The 20,280-nt window shown below is 53.7% G+C and overlaps 1 protein-coding gene across 2 annotated transcripts; it reads left to right on the top strand.

The window, feature by feature from the left end:
• Window positions 1-808: 808 nt before the first annotated feature.
• TAOK2 (TAO kinase 2) lies at window positions 809-18,445 on the top strand. 2 transcript variants are annotated; one of them, XM_082428393.1, is made up of 19 exons: window positions 809-934; window positions 4,007-4,173; window positions 4,352-4,423; window positions 4,514-4,615; window positions 5,114-5,159; window positions 5,292-5,388; window positions 5,560-5,673; window positions 5,780-5,871; window positions 7,956-8,049; window positions 8,145-8,226; window positions 9,027-9,194; window positions 9,369-9,629; window positions 9,829-9,990; window positions 11,438-11,803; window positions 11,889-12,092; window positions 12,416-12,655; window positions 15,767-15,979; window positions 16,939-17,121; window positions 17,205-18,445. In XM_082428393.1, exons 2-19 carry the CDS (start codon window positions 4,042-4,044, stop codon window positions 17,724-17,726), a joined length of 3,150 nt encoding a protein of 1,049 aa, XP_082284519.1. In that variant the 5' UTR covers window positions 809-934; window positions 4,007-4,041; the 3' UTR covers window positions 17,727-18,445. The 2 variants fall into 2 exon arrangements, with proteins under 2 accessions (XP_082284519.1, XP_082284518.1); XM_082428392.1 differs by lacking the exons at window positions 15,767-15,979; window positions 16,939-17,121; window positions 17,205-18,445 and having other exon boundaries at window positions 12,416-14,561.
• The last annotated feature ends 1,835 nt before the right edge of the window (window positions 18,446-20,280 follow it).

Below are 20,280 nucleotides of genomic sequence, written 5' to 3'. Positions count from 1 at the left end.
CTCCCACCCAGGGTCCGCGTGGCGGGGCGCGCGCGCACTCTGGCTGGGTTGCTGCCCAGCTCTCCGGCCGCATCCTTAAGGAGAGAGGGGCGGGGCTGTTTCCTTTGGGGCCCCGCCCCCTTGGCCCGGCGTCCATACCGCGCCTGCGCGCTCCCGCCCGGTCTCCATCTTGGAATTGGGAGGAAGAGGGAGAGGGAGACTGGGACGAGACCGGGGCTGTGGTGCGGAGAGGCTGAGACTGAGAAGAGGAGAGGGGGAGAGGGCACGGGGACCGCCCTTAGCTACAATCTTTCAGCTGTCCTCGGGAAAGAGAAGGGGAAAGGGAGGGGACCGGGGCGGGAGTGGGGGCTGTCACCTTCGGACCCCGGCGTGAGAGGGGCCGTGCGGTCGGACGTCCTCGGGGTAGGCCCCCTGTCGGTGGCCGAAGACCTGGGGCTCAGTCCCCTCGGTCCCGAATTTCCGGGCCTGACCCCACGCTTCTCAAATATCCGGGTCTCAGCCCCTGAGATTCCAGATATCCGGGACTCGGGTCCCAACCTCTCTAAACCTGGGGCTCTGTTTCACAGGATTTCAAATATCTGGGGTTCAGGACCCTGCGTGCACCAGTATCCGGGGTTCATTCCCCACAAGTTCAAATATCAGATTCGGCCTCCCCTTGTTCAAATACCTGGAGTTCAGACCCCCACAATCAGAAATCCGGAATTCAGCAACTGTCGCCCTCGAGGAGGAGGAGGACTGGACCGCGAGGTCAGATCAGGTTGTCACCCCCTCCCCTCCAGGGGAGGCTTCCCGGGCCCGCCCCTCAGGAAGGGCGAAAGCCGAGGAAGAGGTGGCAAGGGGAAAGGTCTCCTTGCCCCTCTCCCTGCTTGGCAGAGCCGCTGGAGGACCCCAGGAGGAGGCGGAGGCGCTGGGGCACCATAGTGACCCCTACCAGGTGAGACACGGGGTGCAGGGGCGCGGGTCCCTGTGTCTAGCTTGAGAAGAAAGGGTGCTGCTTTCTGAGAAGCTGGGCCTGGGTAGGCTCTCTCCTCAGGATGGGGAAGCCCAGCTGGGCCAGTGGTCAGCCTCTGGCTAGCCTTGCCTTCTGCTGCCACCCTCTTCCCCTTCCTCTTCCCTTCATTATGTCTGGTTGATGGGGGACCTCAGGTGACAGGGTCTCTGATGTCACGGGGGTCACACCCTAAGGTGCTTGAGCTAATCAGATGGATTTGTACCCTTCTGGTTTTCTCCCTGTTCACTTTGCCCCTCACAGCTACCCCTTCATGATTGTAACTCTCTTTCCTCTGGGGTGTTAATTCCCATGCCTCTGGTCCCCATGGTGGGTCTGCTTATCTGTTTTTTAGGCATGGTCTGGTTGGGTTTCTTGTCCTTTCAAGGAAGTGTATATGTGCATTTGTGTTTAGGGGTGCTTGGCAGTATTTCCCCCAACTATTGTTACCTTCCAGCCTCTTGCTGTGATGGTATAAGTAATCTAATTTGTCAAGCGATTTATCATTTACAAAGTGCTCTACATCCATTCTCTCATGTGACCTCTCCCCCTCTCATTCATCTGGTGAGGGGGCTCTTTTATTGCCTTCTTCCCATTTTACAGTTGAGGCTATTGAGGCCCAGAGAAGTTGCCCAAGGTCACACAGCGGCAGAACAGGATTGGAACCCAGGTCCTTGAACAAGTCTTGCCTGTGCTCCATACCTATCTCTTGTCATCTGTTTTCTTCTGTGCCTAGGTTTAGCCATGGGTCCAGAAGAGAATGGATTGGGGTGAGATTTAAGAATGGGAGAGAGAAGAGCTTCCTTTTTAGGAGGCCTATACTCAGAAGCTTTTCCTGATGGGAGGCTCTGGCCCCTGCCTTCTGCCTTATGGATTTTTCTCTCTACTGTGACCTTCATCTTTACCCTGATCCCAGTCTTTGGCCTGGGTTCCTGACAGGGCCATCTCTTCTGACAAATGATAGGGGTGTCTCTTAGCAGTTAAAGCCAAGCTGCCGGGGGGTAGGATGATCCCCAAAGTATTAAAGCCTTGTCGTGGCGACTCTGGAGGCAGGGAAGGAAAAATCCATATGCTGAGTGTCTGCATAGTGTTCCTAAGTACGAGATCTCATTAAAAATTTCACAACAGCTCCACACTGTAATCCGTTTTAGTGAAGAGAAGACCAAGTGTAAGGAACTTACTCAAAGCCTTGTTGCTGTATATTGCAGATGAAATGCACTGGTAGTGAAGCTTAGGGTGGACAGGCTTGGGTTTCCTCGTCTGTAGAATAGAGGTAACATTGTCCATTTTAGAAGGTGGTTATGATTTAGCACAGACCTTGGTAATCACTCAAATGTTTGGTATTTGAGGAAGAGGCCCCTTGTGATGTTTTGCGGGCATCTCTTATATGTGACCTGGGGTCCTCAGTTGGCATTCTTGGTTGGGTGCTGGTAAAGAGGTCAAGAAGATTCCTTTGGCAAGTTGTGAGCACCTGCCTTTGTGTGTGGGTGTGTGGTGGGGGTGAGGGGTGCTTGGCACGGTTGCTGGCAGAAGAATGGAGGAAGGGGCCTGCTTTGAGCAGCCTGGGAGCTGCTTGGGGCTGGGCTGAGGGCAATCAATCAATCTCCCAGGCTATTCTGAGCCCTCTGCACCCTGGGGGCCCACCAGAGAGTCAGGCCTACTCCTTGCCCTCCAGCTTCCAGTGGGGCTGAGGAGACAAAATTAACAACACAACAGGAAACAATGTGTGACAGAATATAATTACATGCTAAATTGTTAGGTGCTTTTAAGGAGCTAGAACTCTGCCCTGGGAGTTGAGCTCTGCTGAAAAACTCCTTTGTGCCTAAATTCCAACAAGTGCTTATCCAGGAGCTTGGCCTGGAATCCCTTCAGGAGGCCTTGGCTCTGATGTACTGCTGGAGTTTTCAGTACATTTCTGGCTGGGTGCTCTAGGAGTTCTCCCCAAGGGCTTGGGGTAGTCAGGGGAGGCTTCCTAGAGGAGGGGGCTGAGCTTGGGGTGAGTTGTTGAGAGAGTAATGAGTACACAGGCCTGACTGGAGAGGAGAAGATCCTGTTCTCTGACCTTGGAGAAGTCCTTCCTTACTATGCTTCAGCGATCTCATCCATGAAATGGTGATCATGATCCTGCCCTGCTTGTTTCATAGGGCTATTTTGAAAGCACAGTGGTAGAGGACCAGCTTTGGGCAAGTCACTTAACCCCTCTGAGTGCCTTTCCTCATCTGTAAAATTGGGGTAATAGTAACACCTCATAAGGTTGTGGTGAGGATTGAATGAGAGATAATGCATGTAAGGTGCTTACTATATATGCTTAATAAATGTTCTTTGTACTGCAAATGTCCTGTACCTGTGTGTGTGGCGTGTGCCATTGGACTGGACAAGTAAGGCAGCCCAGATCGCAGGCCCCCAGAGCCAGACACCATTTCTATCCCTGTCCTTCCCATTCTAGATCTCCCGCTTGCCACAGTGTCCCTAGCCCTTTTTGAGAGCGAGTCTCCTGGCCCCTGTGGGCCAGTACCCACTTGTAACAATGGCCGGATTTCCACTGCCTCCGGCCTTGGCTGTTTCCTGCTCTCTTCCAGAGTGTGAGAGGTTGAGGGAGGAGGGGGCCTCAACGCCAAGGGGAACAGGAAGGTACCTGGAAATATTTGGGGCGTGGGACTTGTGGGACAGGACACTTGGGGATCTGGGGTTCTGGCTGGGAGGCAGAATCTTTTATTCTTGAGGGGAGATTTAGGGGTTGTAGGGAAATGGAACTTGTTGAGGACTGAGGGGTTGGTGAGGATGCTGAGCTCCCAGTCTTCCTTTAGTTTTAGGGACTCCAGGGACCCGGCCCTAGTGCAGTCGTTGCCAGGGCAACTTCATTTTTCTTTTTTCTTTTTTTTTGAGCTTTGATATTGTTCCTAATCTCCCCCTGCCCTTCCCTGGTAGTGCCTCCCCCTCATCGGAACTAGGGGAGGAAGGGCCCTTTCTCTCTCTGAGGGCCCCATCTTTGTTCTAAGAGTCCCATCTTTTCACCAGGTCACGCTCCACTCTCAGGGCCCCCAGGGGCCACCATGCCAGCTGGGGGCCGGGCCGGGAGCCTGAAGGACCCTGATGTGGCTGAGCTCTTCTTCAAGGATGACCCGGAAAAGCTCTTCTCTGACCTCCGGGAAATTGGCCATGGCAGCTTTGGAGCTGTGTACTTTGTGAGTTGAGGCTTGGGAGGGTGGGGCAGGGACTGTCTTCCTGCTGTGGACCTCCAAACAGCCCTGTACACTATTCCACCACACCAGGCTTTCCTGCCCTCTCCTGCTGGGCCAGCAAGTCTTCCTGCTACCCAGTGCTCACTGGGGGCCTTCACTACCTTCTGGTCTGGTCCTCTAGGCCCGGGATGTCCGGAATAGTGAGGTGGTGGCCATCAAGAAGATGTCCTACAGTGGGAAGCAGTCAAATGAGGTAGGTCAGGCTTGACAGACTGGTAGGAGGCAGGGGACCCCAGGCTCAAGATGCAGGCTAAGTAAGCCTCTCCTCCCCTGACCTTCTCAGAAATGGCAGGACATCATCAAGGAGGTGCGGTTCCTACAGAAGCTCCGGCATCCCAATACCATTCAGTACCGGGGCTGTTACCTGAGGGAGCACACGGCTTGGGTGAGCTGGCCCCCTGACTCTGCCCTGATCTTTGTACTCGGTACTCAGGCCCATCCTTGTCCTGGTCTAGTCTCTTAGGTGGGCCCTGTTCAGGGTGTTGTTGAGCAGATCTTGGGAAGGAGGAAATCTTTCCCAACCTCTGCAGTCCTCAGGCAAACTCATAAGCAGCATTGTGTGTCCAGAGGGAGAGGCTGAAGAGTGACATAGACTGTTAGCAGTTGAAAGGGGGCACATGGGTTGGGAGAGCTGGAGATTGAACGATGGGATTCAGATGGAGGTGGTAGTGATGTCTTGGGCTCTTTCTAAGGGAGACCCTGACTCCAGGGACTTCCCCCCACCCTCTCGTTTTCTCAGTTGTCGTTTCTCCCTGTTATTACCCCGGGACCATTGCTTGAGTAGAGGCTAGGCAAGGAGGCCCTCTGTTTTGGATCTCTCTCCAAGGGAGATAGGCCAGGGGTGGCCAGATCTGCTGATCTCTGACCCTTGACCCTTCCATAGCTGGTGATGGAGTATTGCCTGGGCTCAGCTTCTGACCTTCTAGAAGGTAAGTGATTCTTTGGCCAACAAGTGGGAGAAGGGAGAAGAGCAGAGAAGCCGTAGGGGAAGGGTTAAGGGAAGATAGCTCCAGTCCCACCCTTGGGCTCCCTCAGTTTGATGTTTTTCCCTTACTCCCCAGTGCACAAGAAGCCCCTTCAGGAGGTGGAGATTGCAGCTGTGACCCACGGGGCCCTTCAGGGCCTGGCTTATCTGCACTCCCACAACATGATCCATAGGTACAGGCAGCACTGACGATGGCTGGCGGTGGGGGGGGCGGGGGCGGCGGTGGTGCTCTTTACACCACTCTTCATTCTGCTGGGCTCCAGTCTTCTTGGAAACTTGGTGCAAAAGCACCTGCCCAGCCTTTCTGAGATGCATGTCTTATCCTTGTGCTTTGCCTCTGGCAGGGATGTGAAGGCTGGAAACATCCTGCTGTCAGAGCCAGGCTTGGTGAAACTGGGGGACTTCGGTTCTGCATCCATCATGGCACCTGCCAACTCCTTCGTGGGCACCCCGTACTGGTGAGTGGGAGTGGTGGTGAATGGAGAGAGCTCCCGGGATGTTGGGAGCAAGAGTTGGCAGGGTCTGGGCGGGTGATTAGCCTCTCTCTCCTGACCATTCTCCCAGGATGGCTCCAGAAGTGATCCTGGCAATGGATGAGGGGCAGTACGATGGCAAGGTGGATGTCTGGTCCTTGGGCATAACCTGCATCGAGCTGGGTAAGGACATTCTCCTCTTGGCTCCTTATCCTCTTTTCTCTCCACTCCTTTCTCTTTTTCTTACTGTCCCCACACCATCCCATCCTCTGAGGCCTCCAAGCATCTGTCCATTTTGAGTCTACCCTTGACCCCCAGTACAGGCAGCTGTCAAATCCTGCCATTTCTTAGACCTAAAGATTTCATAGCATTTATCTCTTCCTGTCCACTACTCTAGTTCTAAATCTTTTTTGAGTGCCCACTGTGTGCCATGCACTGTGCTAGTAGGTTCTGGGGGTAGAGCAGTGAATGAGGTTCTTGCCCTCTTGGAGCTTACATTCAAGTTGAGGAAATAGGCATGTTTTCTTTCAATGTAAGAAAAGCTGAATGGAGAAGATACGAGAGCAGTACAACCAAAAAACAAGGGATTTGACCTAGTTAAGGGCTGAGGAAGATCTCCTTGTAGCAGAGATGTCTAAACAACCACAAGACAAATAATAGGTAGCTGTTGAAAGACTGTAGGGAAAAGTATTCCAGACAGAGAGAGGAGCATGCCTGGGGAGCTGAGACTAGCCTCAGTTTGGAATATTGCATGTGTTAACAAAGAACAGTGAGTGATAAGGCCAGAGAGTTAGGCTCAGTGAATTCACGAGGTCTTGAAGCCATGTTGAGGTTCTCATCTCTGCCAGGCAATGCTATTGAAACAACTGTTTTAGTGAGATAATGTTTGTAAAGCCCTCGACACGGTGCCAGGCACAAAATAGTTGCCCAAGAAAGAGATGTTATTAGTAACTCTTACCAACAACTTCCTGCAGTGATCTCTCCCACTGCCAGTCTCTTCTTCCTTCCAGTCTCTTTTACGTCAGAGAGATGTGCTATTGTTTTCTCTTCTCCTCAGAGCCGTCAGTGGCTCCCCGTTGCCTTCAAGACTAAAGCCATCCCCATCTTTGCTTACACCAAGCTAAAGGCTCTGCTTCCTAAAGGCTGGCTTTCCTCTTAACAAGTTCTGAATTTTTCCTCTTAATTACCTTTGTTTGTATTGTTTCCTGTGCCCAAGGTTGGAGATTTGGACTTGCCTTTCTCTCCATCTACACATGTCTGCATTTACCATTTAAGGCCATGACCAGATAGGCGATGGAAATATGTGAAGCAGGCCAGGTATAAGAAAAATCTGGAGCTGTCCATTTTATTCCTAGTTTTTGGTAGAGACATGGGTACAGGGAACTGTTTCTCTACTATTGAAAAAACCCATCAATCTTTATTATAAATGGCAACTGATAGTCAGTATCAGGGAAGCAATATGGAGGAGACTACAGCAAACTGGAGGTTGCTGTTCCCACCTGAAGAGGGCAGCTGTTGCTTAGCTCCAGCCCATTGTTATGCAGGAATGTAAGCTCCATTTCACCAGATCTAATTTTTTAAGAGAAACTGGAAATTTAGGTTATTATTTCATTATTATTATCAGAATTTAAAAATCACTGTTTAGGCAAAAACCAAAAACAACACAAAACATTTGTCTGGGCCACAAGGGGCTTCTAGCTTGTGACTTCTGATCTGAGGCCTGCCTCCAATATCCCTTTTTCCAAAATAGCTTCCCTGAATCCCCTGCGAATGTACCAGCTTGAAGTCCCACCACACACCCAGCTTCCCAGCCATTTACCTGTTTTCCTCTTGTGCCAATTAGCACTTTGAACTTGATGCTATTTGTTCAATCCCATTTAATCTTCCCTATTAGACTAGAAGTTCCTTGAGGACAGGGCCTGTCTATTGTTTTTCATCTTTCCCGTAATACTTAAGCGAGTTTTTTGCTCTGATTTGGCACCTAATAAATATTAGTTGGATCGGCAACTGAATGTGCTTCCTTCTGCCTTCATTCGTGCTTTTGCATGTGTTATTTTCTTTGATACCTATTCCACCCATGTGCAGTGGAGAGGATGGGTGCTGCGTCTTACAGAGGAAGGAATTAATTGAGATTATGGGAATTGCTCAGGGTCATGGAGTGAGGAAGTCAGGGAGCTGGGGTGTGAACCCAAGTCTCTGATTTCCATTCCAGTCTCCTCTGCCCACCTGCCACCTCTCACCTTCTCCCCCTTGACCTTTCTCTGTAGCGGAACGGAAACCACCGCTGTTTAACATGAATGCGATGAGTGCCTTATACCACATTGCACAGAACGAGTCCCCCGTGCTCCAGTCAGGACACTGGTGAGGACTGGGATTCCTGGGCCCAGGGGTTAGGCCATAGGGGTAAGGCTGCCTGGCTCAGGCCCTCCCCACCCTCCCCCTGCTGTCACTTCTAGGTCTGAGTACTTCCGGAATTTTGTCGACTCCTGCCTTCAGAAAATCCCTCAAGACAGACCAACCTCAGAGGTTCTTCTGAAGGTGAGGGCTCACTGGCCTAACATTCTCCTAGAACTGTAGCTTGTTGGAGCCACAGAAACCCCTCAGTGAAATTAGTGATTCCTGTTTCTTCCTCCACTGAGAACTTCTTTTATAAATTCCTACCCCCATCCCCAGTGCCCAGTGGACTCTGTGTTTTGCAAGATTTTGTCTACCAGATTACCTTTATTAAGTAATCATTTGTTGTCCCGTCTTTTATTAATCAAAGATATATATAATTGCCAGCCAGAATTTCTGGTCAGTGTGCAATAACCAGGGTTACCACACTGATCTGATGTGTAATTCAAGCCAAAAGCCTGTGTAGCCTTGTCGTGGGTAAATGTATGATTTCCCTTAGGCGTTTTTTGAGTTATCAAAAGCAGAGGGGCCCCCATTCCCTTCAGAGATCCATAGGGGCCTAAGGACCCCTAGTTGGGAACTAACTTAGATTGTCTACCCTGACCTACTTGTTTTATAATTGTGGGATGCTTTATGAGGCCCAGAGAGGCCTCATGACGTGTCCAGGGGCACCGAGCACTTTGATAGAAGACCTGGACTAGAATCCAGATCTCCTGGCTGTTCTTGCCTGTCAGCCATGCCTGGAGGAACAAGAGACTGTCTGGGGAGTAGAGACGGGGTGGTAAAAATTAATGTGGGAGGAGGGGTTGGGACAAGGCCAGCATCAACCTGTGGTGGGCATGGGCCCCAGGGGAGTGCCTCAGGCCAGAGGGAATGCCAAGATCCACGGGATATTGGGATGCGGGAGGTGCTTGGCGGCAGGCCTCAGTGTTCTCTTCCCCCAGCACCGCTTTGTGCTCCGGGAGCGGCCACCCACAGTCATCATGGACTTAATCCAGAGGACCAAGGATGCTGTTCGGGAGCTGGACAACCTGCAGTACCGCAAAATGAAGAAGATACTGTTCCAAGAGGCGCCCAATGGCCCTGGCGCTGAGGCCCCAGAGGAGGAGGAGGTGACCCGGCTTGCTCTGCCACCCTTCTTCACCACCATGTTGTGCTTGCCTCCTAGCAGTTGCTTGGCACCCCTCCCCACCCTTCTCCATACCCCCTGTCTCTTTGTGCTACCTCCGTATGCACATCCCTTGTCCTTCCCCTTCCCTGCCCAACAGCCTGTGTCTTGTCTACAGGAGGCAGAGCCCTACATGCACCGGGCCGGGACGCTGACCAGTCTAGAGAGTAGCCATTCAGTGCCCAGCATGTCCATCAGCGCCTCCAGCCAGAGCAGCTCAGTCAACAGCCTAGCAGATGCCTCTGACAATGAGGAGGAGGAAGAGGAGGAGGAAGAGGAGGAGGAGGAAGAAGAAGGCCCTGAAGCCCGGGAGATGGCCATGATGCAGGAGGGCGAGCACACAGTCACCTCCCACAGCTCCATCATCCACCGGCTGCCGGTATGCAGCTCACCCTGTGTAGGCCTGACAGCGGCAGGGCCGAGCCCCAGCTCTCCTTCTCAGGAATCACCTTGGTTCCCTGCTCTCCCTCCCATGTGTGACTGCTCCTTCTCTAAGTCTGACTGGGTCTCCAGGGAACTCCCTGTGGGCCCATTGACCTCTGAGCCTTGGGCATTCCTTCCACCTTCCCTTCCTCTAGGGCTCTGACAACCTCTATGATGACCCCTACCAGCCAGAGATGACCCCAGGCCCTCTCCAGCCACCTGCAGCCCCGGCTCCCACATCCACCACCTCTTCTGCCCGCCGACGGGCCTACTGCCGCAACCGGGACCATTTTGCCACCATCCGTACTGCCTCCCTGGTAAGTGCAGCCATCCTGGATGCCCCAGACCATCTAAGTCCAGAAATGACTTTCTCCCTTTGGCATATGATTAAGTCCAGAGTCCACCCTCGCTTTGTGTTGCTGTCTCTTGCCTTCTCACCTCGACCGTCTCACCTAAACCCTCCCTTCTCCCAGTAGACTATTTTGGTCACATTGCCCAGCTCATACTCCATTTTTGTGGCTGGACTTAAATAGCATCTCCTGGCATGCCTTCCCAGGCTCCTGGCCAGCCAGGTGCTTCATATCCTGTGCTGTGGTACTCCTGAACAGCATGATGACAGGTTTGCTGGATTCTGTGCCCCTAGAGGGCAGAGATGGTGTACAGGTATCTGCCTGTGCCAGTAATTGGCTTTCAGGCCCACACACATCCCTGTATTTAATTCTTCCAGCTCTTCTGGGAGGGTGAGGGTATGATCCCATTTGTGAGATGAAACAGCTGTGACTCAGAGGGGCTACCTTTGGTGGTTCCCAAATTCTGTTACCAGGACCTTGGTCCTCTCTTAAAGTCACAGCGATGTTCTTCTCAGTTCATAGGAAAAGGGGTATATTTTTCCTAAAACATAGTTTTTCGTCCATACTTTTAATAAACTTTTAGATTACATTCCTGTTTAGCTGTAAGCTTCGATGGTCCCCTTGGAGGCCACTGGTTGGTCTAGTATGTTCTTGTAACCTCTGCTTGTGGCTGGTTGTTCTTTTAGGACAACTCTTCAGACCCTGTGATGCTTGGTGCTTTGTGGTACTGTGCAGAGAGGTCTGTGATTTCCAGGGGTTTGGCCACCTGGACTAGTTTGGGGTACATTGACATAGCCCCTTGACAGTGGGATCTGAGCTCAAACTTCAGATGAGGACATCCAGGCCCAGTGTTCTTGTTATTCCAGTGTCCCATGGTCCATATTCTGGCTCCGTATCTGAGCTGTAAAGGGTCTTCAGTGTTTGCTGAAGGGGAAGGAACCATCACTTACTGGTTCAGAGTGTTCTAGACACTATTACATAGGTAGCAGAGTTAATCTTCCCAGCCCGCTGTGAGGAGGTGGTATTGTCCCATTTAATAGAGCTAAGGCTTAGCAGCATTAACTTGCTTGAGGTCACAGGGTTAGTCGGTGGCAGAGCTGGGATCTGGTCCCAGGTCTGTCTGATTCTTTTACTCTTTTGAATTAATCTGAATTGTTCCTACTTTTATGCAAGACCCTGTGCTCAGCACCTTTTCTTGTCTCATTCAGTCTTACCAACCTCTGAAGGAGATAGCTCCATGATCCAGTTGAGGTGGCAGGCTCAGAGAGGTTAAGTGTGAGGAAGGTATCAAATGAGAGTTAAACCCATGAGGCTAAAACTCACGTTCTTCCTCAATAGAGCACGAAGACTATGTGTGTTAATAAAATGGGGGCCAGGGCTGCGCCCCACTTCTCATCCTTTCTCCCACCCCCAGGTCAGCCGTCAGATCCAGGAGCATGAGCAGGACTCAGCCCTGCGGGAGCAGCTGAGTGGCTATAAGCGGATGCGACGACAGCACCAGAAACAGCTGCTGGCGCTGGAGTCGAGGTTGAGGGGTGAGCGTGAGGAGCACAGTGCACGGCTGCAGCGGGAGCTCGAGGCACAGCGGGCTGGCTTTGGGGCTGAGGCCGAAAAGCTGTCAAGGCGGCACCAGGCTATCGGTGAGAAGGAGGCGCGAGCTGCCCAGGCTGAGGAGCGTAAGTTCCAGCAGCACATCCTCGGGCAGCAGAAGAAGGAGCTGGCCGCCCTGCTGGAGGCGCAGAAGCGAACCTACAAACTTCGGAAGGAGCAGCTGAAGGAGGTGGGATAGGGCTGCAGCAGTGGGTGGGGTTGATGGAGGGTGAGGCGGGCCCTGACCTCCTTGCTCTCCTGCTGCCCTTTCCTAGGAGCTCCAGGAGAACCCCAGCACACCCAAGCGGGAGAAGGCGGAGTGGCTTTTGCGGCAGAAGGAGCAGCTACAGCAGTGCCAGGCGGAGGAGGAGGCTGGGCTGCTGCGGCGGCAGCGCCAGTACTTTGAGCTGCAGTGTCGCCAGTACAAGCGCAAGATGCTGCTGGCTCGTCACAGCCTGGACCAGGACCTGCTTCGAGAGGTAGGCCACCCCCTCCCTGTTCCCCTCCCAGATCCCAGGCACCTACCCTTTTCCATTTGCCGCACTTGTGGTTGTCTTTCCCCTCTGCCCTCATTCGTGTCACAGCTCGGCTTCTCTTCAACACCTCTTTCGCTTCTCGTGCCCACTAGACCCTGCTAGAGTTCCCAGGCCAGCTAGGAGCTTGGCTACCTTACACCTCTCATCTACACCCCTCATCTCCCCACCCTCGGCTCCCTCTGCCAAGGAGTCCTGGGGCTCTCACTTCCTTGACACCAACAAGGCTTTCTGACCAGTTTCTGGGCCCTGCCTCCCTTTTGCCTCAGGACTTGAACAAGAAACAGACACAGAAGGACTTGGAGTGTGCACTGCTGCTACGGCAGCATGAGGCCACACGGGAGCTGGAGCTACGGCAGCTCCAGGCCGTACAGCGCACACGGGCTGAGCTCACCCGCCTGCAGCACCAGACGGAGCTGGGCAACCAGCTGGAATACAATAAGCGGCGTGAGCAAGAGTTGCGGCAGAAGCATGCGGCCCAGGTTCGCCAGCAGCCCAAGAGCCTCAAAGTACGTGCAGGCCAGCGTCCCCTGGGCCTCCCGCTCCCCATTCCTGGGGCTCTGGGACCACCTAACACAGGCACCCCTAGAGAAGAGCAGTCCTGCTCATCTGGCCAGGAGGCAGACCAAAGAATTCTGGGAGAGGAGGAGGAAGCAGTTCCAGAGAGAAGGATTCTGGGGAAGGAAGGGGCTGCCTTGGAGCCAGAGGAGCAGAGGATGCTGGGAGAAGAGTCAGGAGCCCCTAGTCCCAGTCCACAGAAACGTAGGAGTTTGGTTGATGAGGAAGTTTGGGGGCTACCTGAGCAGGAGATAGAGAAGCTTAGAGTTCCATCCCCGGCACCCCAGGAGAGGAGCATTGTGGGCCAGGAGGCATCCGGGGAATGGAGGTTGTGGGGGAAGGAGGATGGTAGCCTCTTGGATGAGGAGTTTGAGCTTGGCTGGGTCCAGGGTCCAACACTGACCCCAGTCCCTGAGGAGGAGGAGGAAGAGGAGGAGGGGGCTCCATTTAGGACCCCGAGGGATCCTGGAGATGGCTGTCCCTCACCAGACATCCCCCCTGAACCCCCTCCAACACATCTGAGGCCCAGCCCTACTAGCCAGCTCCCTGGACTCCTGTCCCATGGCCTCTTGGCTGGACTCTCCTTTGCAGTGGGGTCCTCCTCTGGCCTCTTGCCCCTACTACTTCTGCTGCTGCTCCCACTGCTGGCGGCCCAGGGTGGGGGTGGCCTGCAGGCAGCCCTGCTGGCCCTTGAGGTGGGGCTGGTGGGCCTGGGGGCCTCCTACCTACTGCTTTGTACAGCTCTGCACCTGCCCCCCAGTCTATTCCTACTCCTGGCTCAGGGCACCGCACTGGGGGCCGTCCTCAGTCTGAGCTGGCGCCGAGGTCTTATGGGTGTCCCTCTGGGCCTTGGGGCTGCCTGGCTCCTAGCCTGGCCAGGCTTGGCTCTACCTCTGGCAGCTGTGGCAGCTGGGGGCAAATGGGTGCGGCAGCAGGGCCCTCGGATGCGCCGGGGCATCTCTCGACTCTGGTTGCGTGCTCTGCTGCGTCTGTCGCCCATGGCCTTCAGGGCCCTACAGGGCTGTGGGGCCGTGGGGGATCGGGGCCTATTTGCACTCTACCCCAAGACCAACAAGGATGGCTTCCGCAGCCGTCTGCCTGTCCCTGGGCCCCGGCGGGGTAATCCTCGCACTGCCCGACACCCACTAGCCCTGTTGGCAAGGTTTTGGGTCCTGTGCAAGGGCTGGAACTGGCGCCTGGCACGGGCCAGCCAGGGTTTAGCCACCCACTTGCCCCCCTGGGCCATCCACACACTGGCCAGTTGGGGCCTGCTTCGGGGTGAGCGGCCCAGCCGTATCCCCCGGCTGCTACCACGCAGCCAGCGCCGGCTAGGCCCCCCTGCCTCCCACCAACCACCACCAGAGACTCTAGCTGGGCGGAGATCCCGAACCCGCCAGTCCCGGGCCCTGCCTCCCTGGAGGTAACCAACTCTAGCTCCTCCCCAGCCCAAATCTAGAGCATTGAGCACTTTATCTCCCACTACTCAGTGAAGTTTCTCCAGTCCCAGTCCTCTCCTCCCTTTCACCACTCCTTCCTCGGTATGCTTCCCCACCTCACCCCTAGCCCTTTGGGCCTCTAGACAGGCAGCCTCCTCCACCATGGAGTCCGGAGATTATATTCTGTGTTCTCCTGATGCTCCCCCCCCCACCCTAAGTTATTGCTGTTCTCCCGCTGTGTGTGCTCATCCTCACCCTCATCGACTCAGGCCTGGGGCCAGGGGTGGCAGTGGGTGGGAAGAGTCATGTTTTTTTTTTCTCTCTTTGATTTTGTTTTTCTGTCTCCCTTCCAACCTGTCCCCTTTCCCCCACCAAAAAAAGAAAAAGACAAACACAAATAAAATATCTGAGCGGAACTGTACCTTTGGCCCAGGCTGCCTCTGTCTGCTTTGTCCTGCCGCCTAGCCTCCCCGGTATGCCCCCAGTCTGGACCCTTGGCCCCCAGTTCCATGACCTCTTCACCCCATCTACGTTATCTCAACCCCTTTCACTCCTCAGCCTCATCCTCTCTACCTTCATAGCTTCGTTGCACCATGACCACCACCAGTTCAGGGGTCTGGGCCCCTGTTGAGCTTCCCCAGAACTTCTTGGTCCCACAGTTCCCCTGTTTGTGGATTCCTCCCCGAGAGTCCTCAGGTTCTGGGTCTTTTTGTCCTCATTCACTGCCTTTCCTCCCAACCCACTCCCTACGTGGTCCCCTTCTGTCTGGGAGCTGAGTTTCTCTCCTGGCGTCAGGCATTACCCTAGAGGGCTGGGGGGATGGGACTGCAAACCGTCCACAGTAGGGGGTGGTGAGCTTGGGGGCCCAGACAAGAGTGTGGGGGCCGCGGAAATGGGGTTGGTTGTGGGCTTGGAGTGGGAGCTGAGTACACAAGGGGCCGGGCTGGAATGTGGAAATCTGGTCAGGGTGGCAGCTGCTGGCCTGTTGAACTTGTTGGGCCCTTTCTGGCCACCTCCTTTGCCCCTTTCCCTTATGTGGCCCGAGATGGGGCCACCCATCTTATCCATTTCTTAGCTTGGTGCTTATCCTTCCCTCCCTCCCACCCTGAGGTGTTGAACCTGGGACTTCCTCTGTCTTTCCTCAGCTGTGTTGCTGTCTTCCATGTGTGTGTTGAGAGACTTGGTTTTCTCACTTGTGCATATTCTGTATCTGCTCACAGGCGTCTTATCTCTAGGTTATATTTTCTCCCTCTTTGCATGGTCAAAGCTTCTTGTGTGCACTCAGTACTCTAAAGATTCTCAGTTCCCTGTCCATGAACTCTCCTGCTGTTTCTTGTGAGTTTTCCACCCAACTCTGTGAACGTGCTCTTGGAAGCTGTCTTGTTTTCTTTGCATCTCTTGCCCATTGAGAATCTTCCTGATCTCTCTCAACACAATCCCATCTCTCCATGTCTGTCTGTATACAGCTCCCCCCGCCCCCTCTGTCTAACATGTTTTCTGTTTCTCTCCCTCTTCTTGTCTCTGCTTCTGTCTCCTCTCCTCCTCTCTTTCTTCTCCCTTTCCCCTGGTTGTTCCTCCTCCTCCTCCCCCCTGCCCCCATCTCCCCTTGGTCCGTCCACTGCATAGTCTAAGGAGCTGCAGATCAAGAAGCAGTTCCAGGAGACGTGTAAGATCCAGACTCGGCAGTACAAGGCTCTGCGGGCACACTTGCTGGAGACCACGCCCAAAGCTCAGCACAAGAGCCTCCTTAAGCGGCTCAAGGAAGAACAGACCCGCAAGCTGGCAATCCTAGCTGAGCAGTACGACCAGTCCATCTCAGAGATGCTCAGCTCACAGGCGGTGAGGCCTGGGGTCCAGGGAGGGAGCATGGTGGAGGTTGGCTTTTGTATTTCCAGCTTAGCTGTGGGCACTGCAGGTGGGGGGTGTAGACAGAAATAGGGCATTTTGTTCTTGGGAAACTCAGGTATTCTTCCACTGTTGGTATTCTCTGCAATGGTTTTATTATTTCTCTTAAGTATTTTCTTAAGGTCTTGACAAAGCCAGACTGCCTACTCCACCAAGAACCACCAAGGAAAGAGTGGCTGTAATTTTTTCCTGGGCCTGAGTTAGTTTAATCTGTGAACAGGGAACAAATCAAAATGATTGTGGCCCTCAGGCCAATTTGCTCAGACTTCTGGAGGATTTTGAAGGTTGCTGTTCTAAAAGTGATCACACATCACACTGGAATAGGCCACTTAAAATAACACTGTAAAAAGTAAAAGTGTCCTTATTCATTGCCATTCCCTCACCTAACCCACCTCTCAGAGGTAACTGTTGTTAACAATTAATTGTATTTTAGATTTTTTCCTATGCATATTTAGAAAATTATATAAAAATTTTAAACAAAAGTGGAATCATACTTTATATACTGGTCTTTAACTTCTTTTTCCACCTTGTATTTCTTGGACATCTTTCCATGTCAGTACACATATCTCATTTTTTAAGAGCATAGAGTTTTCCATGGTATGGATGTACCATAATTTATTTAACCCATCCCTTATTGGTGGACATTTAGGTTGTTTCCAGTATTTTGCTATTACAACGCTTCAGTGAACACCTTCGAGCACATGTGCAAGTATACCTGGGGGATAAATTCCTGGAAGTGTAATTGCTGTGTCACAGGGTATGACGACCTTTCATTTTGATAGATGTTGAGACTGGCTGCTTCTTGAAACCTGAGGGCCCAGGCCTACTGGGGCAGGGGAGGATTGTGGGGGTAGGGGAGGAGGCCCCTAAAACTTGCTGTACCTAATCTCTAGCTGCGGCTTGATGAGACCCAGGAGGCAGAGTTCCAGGCCCTTCGGCAGCAGCTTCAACAGGAGCTGGAGCTGCTCAACGCTTACCAGAGCAAGATCAAGATCCGCACGGAGAGTCAACACGAGAGGGAGCTACGGGAGCTGGAGCAGAGAGTAGCTCTGAGGCGGGCACTGCTGGAGCAGCGGGTAAGAGGGCTGGGCTTCCAGGGTGGGGTGGGGAGGGCAGCCCCCACCCCCGGACCCTCTGACCTCTATTCTGGGTACCTCAGGTGGAAGAGGAGCTGCTGGCCCTGCAGACGGGGCGCTCTGAGCGAATCCGGAGTTTGCTCGAGCGGCAGGCCCGTGAGATCGAGGCTTTCGATGCTGAGAGCATGAGGCTGGGCTTCTCCAGTATGGCTCTGGGGGGCATCCCAGCTGAGGCTGCTGCCCAGGGCTATCCTGCTCCACCCCCTGCCCCCGCCTGGCCCTCCCGTCCTGTTCCCCGTTCAGGGGCGCACTGGAGCCATGGCCCTCCTCCACCAGGCATGCCCCCCCCAGCCTGGCGTCAGCCCTCTCTCCTGGCTCCCCCGGGTCCCCCAAGCTGGCTGGGGCCCCCAGCACAGAGTGGGACACCCCGTGGTGGAGCCCTGCTGCTGCTAAGAAACAGCCCCCAGCCCCTGCGACGAGCAGCCTCGGGGGGCAGTGGCAGTGACAGTGTGGGCCCACCTGCTGCTGCAGTGCCTGGGCCTCTGAGCCGCAGCACCAGTGTCGCTTCCCACATCCTCAATGGTTCCTCCCACTTCTATTCCTGAAGTACAAGGTGGATAAACCGATGAATGAGGCAGGGGTGGGTGGAGCCTGATCCTGGAGGGCTGTAAGCCTGAGGTCCACCCAAGGGTGGGGGACAGGAAGTTGGCTCCAGCTCCCCTCAGACCTCATCTCATGAGCTTCTTGGGCTGGCCAGTGGCCCAAGGCCAGCTTGGGCATAGGTGCCTCAAGGCTGACCAGGAGCCCCTGCCTCCCCACCATGGTGCCAGGGTTTCTCTCCATCACAGCCTCGGGAAAGGAGGGAGATATGCGTGTCAAATATTCATCTAGTCCCCTGGGGGAGGGGAAGGGTGGGTCTAGATATATTATATAAAGAGAACTATACTACCCCCTGGAATGGGGCCATGGACTTGGGGATGCCAGGCCCCCCAGACCTGGGATGTGACAGAGCAGGTCTGGGGCCTGGGGTGGGGAGAACGGGAGGAAAAGGTCTTCCTGAAAGAAAGATCAGAATGGGGTCTTGGGGTCAGGATGCCTGGGTCTCTCCATTCCCCTGTTGCTGTCTGACGTCCTGTGCCGTCTTGTCCTTTATCCTTTTTTTTTTTTTTAAATTGAGATTTGAGCTGGGGCAGGGGAACAAAATAAGAACCTTAGAAGGGGCTGCTCCCAGGCCTGGGGGCAGTCATGAGAGCCCCTCCCAGCTACGGGGCTGGCACAGAGCCCCATGGCAAGCTTTTAATAAACTGTTGGTTATTCTAACAGATCCCAGGACTCACCTTTTCTGTCTAAGGTGTACATTAAGGAATGTTCAGTGGCAGCTGATAGTGTTACTTGTATTTAAAAAGAGAACTCACTGGGCTAACTAAAAATTTCAGTGACTTTACTGACTTTGGACATGACTGAATCCGGAGCTTCAAAGGAAGTCATCAGTCTCTGGAGCTCTGCTTCCCTTTGCTTTGGCTTCAGATTTTCAGAAGGTTCACCTTACCCACAGGCCCCTGGCAGCTCCAACCTTACAACCTACCAACAACCTCAACAGCAAAAATTCCAGCAGTCTTGAAGTGACTTCATTGGTTTGATCTGTAGCCAGAGGCCTGGGGTGCTCTGATTGGTCAGGTTTAGACCCTGTACCCACCGCTTTAAGGCTGAAAGAGTCGGCCCGTGGACTAAGTGGCTGTTTCCAGAAAAGGGAAGAAAGACATAAACAACAGCTGTTCCCAAGACTTCATTTTGTGCTTCACATTCTTCTTAAGGCCAGTTATTCAGATCTTCCTCCCAACTAAGCTTTAGGTTATCAGACAACTAAAAGCAGGGTGGTCAGGGACTTCCCTGGCGGTCCTGTGATCACGACTCCCTGCTTCCACTGCAGGGGGCATGGGTTTGATCCCTGGTTGGGGAACTAAGATCCCACATGCCACACAGCGTGGCCTAAGTAAATAAATAAAAGCAGGGTGGTCATAGGGGTCCACTGGTCAGGCTGGAGAAAGGAGCCACACTCTCTTTGAATCAAGCCTGGTGGCAGACTGGATGGCAGGGTCAGGAGGCTGGGACTTTCTTTGGAGAATCGGAGGGAAATTAAAGGGAACCAAAAAAAAAAAAAAAAAAAAAAAAAGGAACCAGATGAGGGGGACAGTGGCTACTCCTCAGCTTCCTGGACCAAAGTACAGGGGGTGAGAGTGGGGGACCAGTTTTGATGAGGTGATTCAAACACTCCTTTATTTGAGTCTTTAAAAATAAATCCCTGTAAACACTTTAAACTGGGAATGTGAAGCTGAGAAGCAGAATCCCAATAACTTGTGTCCCTGGGAGCTGCGAGTCTTCTCCGAAGAAAGCTGCTTCTGCTCTGCAGGCAGAGTTGGGGGTGGGTATGCTATATATGCTTTCTACAAGTGGGAAGTCCCTCCTGGGGACAGAGGGAGCTCAGTTGCTCTCGCCATCACTGCTGATGATGCCACGCATATGTGACCAGTCTGGGGGTGGTGGGCGGGGCCGCTCTTCCTCTGAGTCCAGGGTCCTGCGGTATAGCTCCCCCGGTGGGGCTGCTTCTCCTGCAGGGTTCCAGGCTGTGCGTCTGCGTGGCCGGCCTAGAGGGGAGGAGAAAGCAGGAGATGAGTTGTCTGAAAAAGTCCATGCCCCATCTGCTCCTGGAAAGTGGAAGGAAGCCCCTCACCTGAACCACTGATGATGTTGGTAATGTCCAAGGAGGCTACCTCAGCTGCCTCTTCCCGCTGCTCCTTCAGGACCCGACACTTCTCTAAGGAAGGTTACCTGGGGCAGAAGAAGCTCGTGATCCTCTCCTCCCCAGCAGCCAAGGCCTTCTCCTGCAGCCCCCAGGGCACGCCCAGCCTCACCCTTCATGCCCAGGGCTTCCAGCTCTGCCCGGAGAACACTCAGGCGTTCCTTGTGTGAACGGCAGGAGCCCAGCAGCTTCTTGTAGTTTCGATGAGCCCCACAGGCCCGAATGTAGCGCTTTAGCCTCATCACAGACGGGTGGTCCTCACCAGGGCGACCAGAGCCAGCCTGGCAAGGGAAGATAGCAGCTGAAGGCCAAGCCTTTTGGGCTTGAGTCAGGGTCTCCCTCTTCCTTGATGGTAGCCT

Source organism: Balaenoptera physalus (assembly GCF_965194825.1).
Source record: "Balaenoptera physalus genome assembly, chromosome: 16".
In the NCBI taxonomy this organism is placed as follows: domain Eukaryota; kingdom Metazoa; phylum Chordata; class Mammalia; order Artiodactyla; family Balaenopteridae; genus Balaenoptera; species Balaenoptera physalus.
The sequence above is the reverse complement of the archived record's forward strand: the minus strand, read 5'-3'. Positions and strand labels throughout refer to the sequence as shown.